The 9,978-nt window shown below is 32.5% G+C and overlaps 1 protein-coding gene across 1 annotated transcript; it reads left to right on the top strand.

Moving 5' to 3' along the window:
- Positions 1-1,641: 1,641 nt before the first annotated feature.
- LOC128183013 (uncharacterized) lies at positions 1,642-9,444 on the top strand. Its single transcript, XM_052851801.1, has 3 exons — positions 1,642-2,642; positions 6,613-6,768; positions 8,033-9,444. The coding sequence occupies exons 1-3, from the start codon at positions 2,138-2,140 to the stop codon at positions 8,230-8,232; spliced, it is 861 nt and encodes a 286-aa protein (XP_052707761.1). The 5' UTR covers positions 1,642-2,137; the 3' UTR covers positions 8,233-9,444.
- Positions 9,445-9,978: the final 534 nt, after the last annotated feature.

Here is a 9,978-nt window from a genome sequence, read left to right as displayed (position 1 = left end):
ACATGTTCTGTGATATACATTATAAAAAAGCACTAGACCCTGGAATTTTTATCATTTTCAGACACCGGATGGTTAATGAGTTAACCATCAGACCGGACTTCAATGTTTTAGATATGATCTTTTAAATTTGTGTAAAGAAAAATTCCATATGCATATATTTTAGCTGTAGTTATAACCATTTTTTTTTATATTTAAATAAATAAAACCATTTTCTTATATTTTGATACAGAAATTTTCTTCCCAAGAAGATCAATATACAATGTACCCTAAAAGTTGGCCACAACCACGTGCACTCAACCCACCTAGCTAATTTTGGAATAATTTTTATTTAAACCGGTTTTCTTGTAGGGTAAGCTTTTATCTTATGTTATCCCAATCACCCAAATATTTCATCGAAAAAGTAGGTCTTTTACCTCAGTTTTATTTACTTCACAAATATTTCATTTAAGAAAGGCCGCATCTGTGGATGTCAATTATTTTTCCGGTGTAAGATCAAAAGTGCGCTTCATACGTAGACCAATTATTTGTATATTTATGTTTATTAATTAAGTGACATACAGATCCAAAGGGCCGGGTTTTTCTTCCTTACATTATTATACAATATACATTTGCTATTCATTAGTACTCTTATTATATTTTTTATTTGTATTTTTACTTACTTTTCTTTTCAAAAGGGCTAGATCATGAACATTTCATTCTTATGTTTGTTTGTCTGCGGGTATGAATGGGGTGGTTGGTTTGTAAATGTATGAAACATATATGTTAACCATTAAATTATATTACTATTCGTGTATGGAAAAAGTCAAGGTTCTTTTCCCTTGTAATACTATATTCTATAGATTATTTATTTGAATCACTGCTTGACTTTGTATTTTGGAGAGGGTTGACATTGCTTGATACCTTATCCTTTTGAATTATCAATAAAATATGTTTAAATAAATAAAAAAAAATATAAATGTCTCTGTAATTGTTTATGAAACACATGTCACTATGATAAAATGATATGCTTACCTTTACACACTATAACAATATGGATTGGGTGTTGACAATAAATTTGGTTTTCCTTTCTTAGATAGTACTATTAAAATGTGAAATCAAAATAAGGTAGTAGCAAACCTATAACGCTGTGTGTAAATAAATGATTCTGCCTGGTCAAGTAGCTAATCAAATTATCATGTATCGTGAGTCTCTGGTGTACACTGAAATTGATTAACAATTACATAGATGGAATATCGGAACCAGATGCGACTTTTCGCAGTGAAACAACAGCTGAACTTGCTTGTTTTTAAAAAAGGAAAGACAATGCGAAAGGATCTATTACATGTATATTTCACCTGTTCTTTCCTCGCTAATTAACAGATGACATGAAGTCAAATTAATATCCCAAGAGAAAAAAGGTTTGAAATATATTACGATACATGTTATATTATCTATCATCAATATTGATAAATATTGGTATTTATACAAAAATGTGAGCATCGTCCAATTTATAAATACAAAATTCGGAATACGTCTGCTTTTATGAGGGTATTTGTCATTCTGGTAAGCATTTCGTTTTATTATCGTGATGGATATGGTAGAATGAATATAACTTAATTATACCATAAAGGTATAAGAAATAATTCATCGTGCAGAAATAAAGTTTGAAAGAGAATAATGATTTCGCCCCGTCAAGAGCAATCAAGCAGTTTTACAAATTCAAGGTTGATGATGGACGATAGGGGAAGCAAACCAAGTAGTAAAGCAGTATTAAAGCTTGTCACTAACGGCTTTCTTTGAGAAAAACGGGTTCACCGCCGTGTTATCAGCAGTATTGGAACACCTCCGAATGCATTTTCCCGTGATTTAGCGACGATATTGATCTAAAATAAAATCCTTTTTTAAGTTAATGAAATGTCTCAGAAAAAAATGTTCCTGAAAGTCTTCACAAAAATTGATTGCAACATGGAATTAAAAAAAACATGTAAGCGCACGGAATTATTTTATGAGGTATTGTGTTCACTATGACTATAGGTGTCTTGATGTCAAAAGGGGCAGCACGCTATTCTAATCAGACCAACCGGCGCTATTTTATTGATTAGAGTAAGGATACACAAGACTGGTCAGCAGTGTTTGTTGCTCACCTTATGTTTTTGACATGATGAGCGAAGAAACTGGAGGCCAAAAGATCATGGTGGAAAAATGGAACGATGCGTTTTACGAATCAACAATATTTCTGCGCATCAGATTCCTTTCTTCTAGTGCTACCTTGATTATATTTCTCACTGGTTTCCTTATCCCTTCTTGGAAATATCTGGAGTTTAACCTGGACTTTAACAACTTAGCTGCGAGTAACCCATCCATATTTGACGAGTCTCAAATAATTTCTGATGGTATGGATCCCGATGGTAACATGTCCATGATGTTGTATGAAGACTGGGCGCAGGAATTCAATTTCTCATATTTAGAAACGCAAGATTTTGCAGACCATGTTCTTCACACTGCCAATCTGTCGGACAGTTTAAACGACAGCTCCTTGTTGTACCCTGCTTATGATGCCTCTGATTTATTCACAGCCTATGTTGTAGTGGGATTGTGGGAGACCAAAGTGTGCACCAAATTCCTCACCGATGAAAACTGCATACCGCCGTTTAAAACTCAAGGTAAATGTAACTGCTTCGTACTTGGTACATGTAGTATGGATAATGTCTTAACTGTATTGAATCAAATAAAATGGAATGTTTCATTGACAAAATGGACATGCTGAAAAAGATAGAATAATATTTTATTTTGTGGTATTCTTATCATCCTACCATTTTCAGATGTATTTAAAAATAGTGTGTACAAATAGAATTATTCTTGGTTTGAATATATTAATTACTGAGACTGTTTTATGCTTTTGTATGCTAATTGATTAGAGTTACAACTGCTCTAATATTGGAAGAATAGAAAACTGGCATACATTGCTTTATCAGATGATAATATTTAATTTATAAAAATGGAATTCAATTCTAACCCATGTAATTACATCGTACATGTATCTATAATCATATTAGTATGTGTGACGACACATTCTTACCATACAACACGGATATGAACCTTATTGATATAAACTGAACTGCATAAAATAGTCTCCTTAATGATAATTTAAAGCAAGGTTTATTCTTATTTTACATCAAGCCATGGTTTACATACACACACAGAGAATTACAAGCGACTGGTATTGACATTTCCGCGATAAGATTCCAAATATACCATTGGAATCGCTTTAACTGATGTATTGTTTACTGCACTGGCTTAACCCATGTTTGATTCAAATGCATTTACAGAACAAATGCTATCTATGTGTGCGTGCTTTTACTTACGCATAATTGATAATGTCCAACCCTGACTTATTCTCCATGGAGTATAATATTCCAATAATCTATTTTACCATGATTATTATCTTTACATTAAAAGGACCTTCATGATCAACCACCTGAGCCCTCAATAGTATACATGTTAATACTTCGCAGAGAAAGAAATAGTAGATGTATGTTGAACGCTTTTACTTTTGTGAACCCATATTTATTATATAATGCATACAGGTTTTTTTTCGCCCCATGTAAATTTCGCCCTTGTACACTTGCAAACAATTTCACCCCGTCTTAAATTCGCCCAGACACTTTTGTATTTTGAGAAAGATAATCTGAGACATTGGAATTTGCCCAGTTTTAAATTCGCCATCTAACAACGTTGGCGAAAGTGGCAAAACTAAAACGGAGGCAAATATTTTTCTGTATACATTAAGTAACAATTAATATTAATGTTGAAATAACCGTTGAAATCAAAGACACATACAATTATGAATAGCTGATTTGATTTTTTTTTTACCTTACTTATAATTTGGTACAATATTAATAAATAATATTTCCGACCAATCATCTCAATATTGCACACATAAAAAGGTATATAATTTTAGTTATTAAAAGTAAACAAATGAAAAAAACCCAACACTATGTATTTTATCAATGTGTTACCCAAGCCGATGCAGAATTTTAAGATGAGGCGGTGCTCCATGAGGTTAGCCAACGTAACTTTTTTTGGCGTTTCAAAGGCATGTTCTTGCCTTCATATCTTTGAAAATTCTCTGCCCATTTGAAAACAGCTTCAATAACCTAGGAAAACGACGTACACGATACTAACTACTTCACAATTGAAGATCCAGATGTTTTGACATGTTTTTTTAAACTGTAAATATTCATTTCTAAAACCTCCGTTACCGACGTTGGAATTTTTTTTACTCTGAGCCTTACGTACTTTCCCCAACCCTTTAAGGTGGCTCGCTTGCTTGCTTGCTTGCGAGAAAACCTACCCTGAAAATTTGTCCGCGTGATCCATAGGTTTCAGAGTTTTATTTCTAAATTTTATTTGAGATTCGTGTGCGTAGTAATAATGTTATCGTGTTTCAAGCACAGTGTCGCTGATAAAATCAAGCAAAAAATGCATATCTTAATCGGAAAACGCATTTTAGAACTATGATTCAAACTTTTAAACGATTTAAAAGATCCTAATTAATATCTCTCAACACAATAGCTGAAGAGATAATATTGAATCAATTCATAAAAATAATCAATATGTGTTTTCGGCCAATTTTTTGCAAAACAACTTTAAAAATTTAAAAAGATTTCGCAAAACCTTTAGTTTAATTATTACGTTAGCACGACGTCATCATTTTTTTTACGTCTGAGAACCAAAAAATAAAAATTCGTTGATTGAGAAGACTAGCTTATTTACTCATCGTTAGAACATATAAATACTAATTAGACATTTTTATGATTGCACATGTGCAATAATTTATATAATTTATATTAAATGTAAGGTTGTGAAGAGAAGAACAATGGCCATTTTTTCTTTTCATGAAACACTGAGTCAATAAATGCAAAATTAATTACCATACAACTATTGTCATAATCAGTTTGTAATCGTATACGATGATAAGCTAAAGCCAAATAAATTTTAATAGTTAGATCGTTGGTTGAAGTTCTCATTGTAAAAAAAGTGAAGCAAATACATACGATGCAGTTTATTTTCTTGTCTACACATGATTTGAAATAGAAGAGTTCCAACGCACAATCGTACCTTATTAAACAAAATGTAACAATGTTTGACACCTCCTTAAAGTGTGAGCACTTGATAATTATAAATGTTTACATAAACTGTATGTAAGGTCCTTCTATGTTTCTAAAGATCATTTGTCAATTACAAAAAAGGATGGGTTTGCTATGACCGATTGACGGTCAACACTTTACGTTAAGCTCTATTGTTACGTCAGAAAACCCGCAAGATAAGCTAAGGTATTTTGAATAGGCAACCACAATTTAAGGATCCTTGACACCCATTAACTTCTACTTTTTATGACAGTACGTCATAAGATGGCAATATATGTTGTATATCTCTGTGGCGCAGTGGGTTTTCCTTCAGTATACAAACTCGCAGGCCCCGAGTTCGAATACTGCAGGGGTTTTTATTTTCATGAACAGCGGTAAAATTAAAAAGTTGACCCCCCCCCCCCAACAATTTTTTTTTTGACATTTTTAGGGTCATTTTCAAGTCGGACACAGGCTAAAAATCCATATCTTTTAGTAATTTAAAAGAAATGGCTTGTAGGCAGAAATTTTCTCAGGTGTGTGGAGGACCCTTAAAGGGGCATGGTCACGATTTTGGTCAAATTCTATTTTTCTGTTTTTATCATTTACAATGCTTTAGGAATGCATTTCCAATGACCAAATGAAATTGGAGAGTCATTAGTGAAGTTATAAGCAAGTTACAGGGCTCATAATTCTTTGTCATGTAAACAAGACTCGTGTCCTGTTTTTGTTTACATTAGTTCTGTATACCGGTTAAAGGTCTTTTTCAAGCTGATTTTTTCATCTTATTCATTTTAAGCATCAATAAACAGATCTTAACGTTTATCACATTCATTTTTGGTCTAAAACTGGAGTTTTCACTTCAACATCCAAAATGTAAACAAAAACTTTGTTTACATAGCAAAGAATTGTAAGCTCTGTAACTCGCTTATAACTCAACGAATGACACTTGAATTTCAGTTGCCTATTAAAAATGCCTTACTGAAGCATTGTAGACATTAAAATTTGGAAAATAATTTTTGACCAATATCGTGACCATGCCCCTTTAAGTGCCAAAAAACCGATTGCCATGTAATACAGCAACGTTTTAGACTAATTTCATGGGAAAACACCCCAAACCACTCTAGTTTGAATTAAATTTCATAACAAACATACCGGTTATGATACATGTATATAAACATATTTAAAATGACTAAAACTCGATTAACCAAAACCTTCTTGGACAGCCCTTGATGTGTTCATTACGAGTATATTTATTAAATTGTATCATTTGCATATTGAGATAAAAATTGATTTCCACTAAGAAGCTAATTATATTTAATTGCCAGTAACATATAAGAGTAATAAATGATTAACAGTAAGATGCTAATTACATGTATATTATTTGAAAATTGTTTTATTTACATGTTAAAGATACAATTGGAACCAACTCTTTCGAATTCGATGGTTTTTCCTGCCTGAGGTCTGGTTTTGACTTAAATAAGTACTTTGATGTTTTTCATAGGGTACACTTGGATCCGCCGCTCCCGAGGCTTCTGTATCCTGGCCCTAGGAATGTCCCTCCTTACAGTGATCCTGATCCTTATGTGCCTACTCCTGTCCATCGCGGCAGACATGTTACTCACCCATGTGATGACTCTCCTGACCAGTGTCATCTCAGGTAACCTACTCTAAAGCACCAAATGAATCAGTTTTTATTATACTAGTACTTATCATATAATGTAAGTGGTTTAATCTTTCTACAAGGTTGTTTCCTTTAAGCAAAAGACTCATTATTTATAAACTATTTAAAAAGTCATTTAAGGTGGCTCTATACACCATTTTCTGTGGAAGCAGTACGCAAAAAAGTAAATATGGAAGCATGTACTTCCGGTACTGGCTGACCTAAACTGACGCCTATTGTACGGGAACCGCTCTTTTGCAAATTTTGTTATATTTGAACACATTTTGATACTTGGATAATTTTTAATTAAAGTACGATGTTTAAAATACAATAACACTTGTAGAAACCGATTTATTATTTTTAAGGATATAATTTGTATATCATTCATGTAGTTATAAATCTCTCAGGATTGGATACATAGATCATATGAATTAATTTTCTCCTTTATTTGTTTGACCTAGTTTTACATTAAGACGAATATATTTACTTATATAGGCCTATAATGGAATATGTGAGTAGTTATCATTCCAAAACAATATTTAGGAAATTTTCTTTAACTCAGAAATTGAAAAGTCCCCAAGGTGTTTGGGTGTCCCCAAGGTATTTGGACCATGGGACTAAGGAATTTCCGAAAGATAACGCACGCTTACCTAAGGACTTTTCATACCAAATGAAGTTAAAATTGTGTTTATTTGTTATGATTTTCATTCATTTTTTTAATGTCACATTTATTAAAATACATTTTCATAAAATACCAAGCGGCTTTTTCAGATGATTCGTCAACAGAGTAAGAAGATATGAAAATTATATGTTTTAAGGAAATACTAATAAGAATTGCAATAATAATATTTTTGAATGTTATGAAGTGTTATATTTTTTTTTTAATGTGTCTGAATGAAATATCCATCATTTGACAAAAATTACTTTCAATTTGTTAAAAGTAAATTTTTTAAAAATTATTTCACAAAAACACGAATTCGCATGTAAATTTTCTTTAATAATACCTGTACATGTAGTATCACTATCATCATTTTGATATTTGATAACTTTATGTTTTGTGTTCTTCTTTTAAAAATTGGAATAAACTGTGGAAGTATAGAGCCACCTTAATCACAATCTGATACATGTAATAAACATCGCTCCAAAAAAGCGTGCCTTTCGTCTTCTGTTTCTTTGAAATGAAAGCATTCACATTAATTCATCATCTATGCATTATACCATGATGTCATTCAGTACAATGCTACTCCTTTTTATATTCCAGTCAGTAGCATCGTGGTCGGTGTTCTCATATTTACCACCAACCACATGAAGTTGGATGAGGACACAATGGTGTCAAACAACATGGGTATGTTTCAGATGTCAATCTCCAAGGTATCGTGGGCTTGCTGGCTCAGTGCCAGCGCAACTCCCTCTGCGGTCTTGACTGTCCTTTTTCTGGCTTTGAATATCGTCTTCTTTTGAATCCGTCAGCTGTCAGAATCAGAATGCTTAAGATTACACATACATGTATCGTCTGATTTGACAGTGTTATTGTGATACAGCATTGTTTCAGTTTGAAAAGGATTAAACCATGATTGGTCATTTCTAAGTATTTATACATTTTACACGAATTTTCTCATTCTTACAAAATTAACACTCATTCTCATAGTGAACACACCAAATGTGATGAGAACCTGTTTTGACAAAGCTCTATTGTAGAAATATGCATATTTTCACAAAAAAAGGGGAGATTTATATCTCACACTAACCGAGTTTATTTTAAAGCAATATGAGCTGCATTTTTCATGTTTAATTTTTTTCTTACTAAAATGTTCTTTTCTACTAAAATGACAAAAATATCATGGTTTTTAAATTTCTGTTAGCCATATTTTCATGGAAAAGGCCGATAAAAGCCTTATTTGGAGCAAAATTGAATTATTGTCGTCCTGTACAAAAATTGATTTGCTACATGTATATATTCCTTAGAAGAGTAATATTTCTTTTGACAAAAATTCATGATTTTTTCAAATCTTATTTATCATAAAAGTTTAAATTATATGCAGACTTATACTAGCAGGTTTTTGCAGCGAAATAAAATTATAAAAAATACAGCTCATATTGCTTTAATTAATTCAATTCCTGCTTGAAAAACAGATATTTCACCTCTCCCATTTGCCTTAATATATTACTTTGTAATATTTAAAAAAAAAAAACCCACCCAATATCTGCTGGTCACAATGTACTGTTCTAAAGTTTAATTGATTGCATTCAATTACTGAACGTACATGTAGTGGAAAGATCTCATTAACGTTGTTTGTAAAGTGCTCATGAAAATCGCTTTAATGCCTGGCGATACCCCACCATTTCCGCTTAGTTTCCCGTTATCGAACAACAGCAACATTCCAAATATTTAAAATTAAGTTTGTATATTGAAGCATGCATTTGAAACCGCCTTTAAAAGGCATCGTGGTTGACAACCAGTATATCTGTATATTTACATTGGAGATATTTCAGTCTCATTCTTTGTTAATATATATCATAGAATGACCACAATCATCTAGCTAGCCGCCCTAAAAATGCTGTTTCCTAATTGCCAATACCTAAAGCTATACAAATCAAATATATCGTGCTTTATTTATACCAATTTTTGTGCCTTTATCGTCACAAACCAAGACTAATATGTACAGTCCTCTTCCATAGCTAGCTTGAGACGAAGATGTGGGTCGTAATCAATAGAAAGCAAATTAAAGAAGCTGTCGTTCTTTTTTTATGAAATGCTAATTTAAAACTTTAAACTCAAAACGAGATTTAATTATATAACTGTATAAAATCGATAAGAAAATGACTCAGGTTGCCTTGTTAATGGCTGGCATTGATCACTTATCCTAACTGTTTTGATGATGTATAATTTTTTATACCCCCGCTCCGAAGGAGAGGGGGTATACTGTTTTACCCTTGTGTGTCTGTCTGTCTGTCTGTCTGTCGGTCTGTCCGTCCGTCTGTCCGTCTGTCTGTCCGTCCGTAACAAAAATGTCTGTCGCATTTATCTCAGCAACTATATATCGCAGATGCTTGAAATTTTTACACAGTGTTTGTTAAGGGATGCCATATCGTGGGATATATAGTACCAATCGGACGTCAACTTCCTGTTAAATGACGACTTTGCTTATTTTTTAACCAAAAACTTCAAACAAATTTCCGTCAAAGAATTCTCAGCAACTGTTTATC

This window comes from Crassostrea angulata, chromosome 1 (genome assembly GCF_025612915.1).
Source record: "Crassostrea angulata isolate pt1a10 chromosome 1, ASM2561291v2, whole genome shotgun sequence".
In the NCBI taxonomy this organism is placed as follows: domain Eukaryota; kingdom Metazoa; phylum Mollusca; class Bivalvia; order Ostreida; family Ostreidae; genus Magallana; species Magallana angulata.
The sequence above is the reverse complement of the archived record's forward strand: the minus strand, read 5'-3'. Positions and strand labels throughout refer to the sequence as shown.

Excerpts from the sequence above, each read along its gene's own strand:
- LOC128183013 (XM_052851801.1), top strand. The coding sequence starts at position 2,138 with ATGATGAGCGAAGAAACTGGAGGCCAAAAGATCATGGTGGAAAAATGG. Across the intron at positions 2,643-6,612 it reads ACCGCCGTTTAAAACTCAAG|GGTACACTTGGATCCGCCGC; the intron begins GTAAATGTAACT and ends TGTTTTTCATAG. Across the intron at positions 6,769-8,032 it reads CCTGACCAGTGTCATCTCAG|TCAGTAGCATCGTGGTCGGT; the intron begins GTAACCTACTCT and ends TTTATATTCCAG.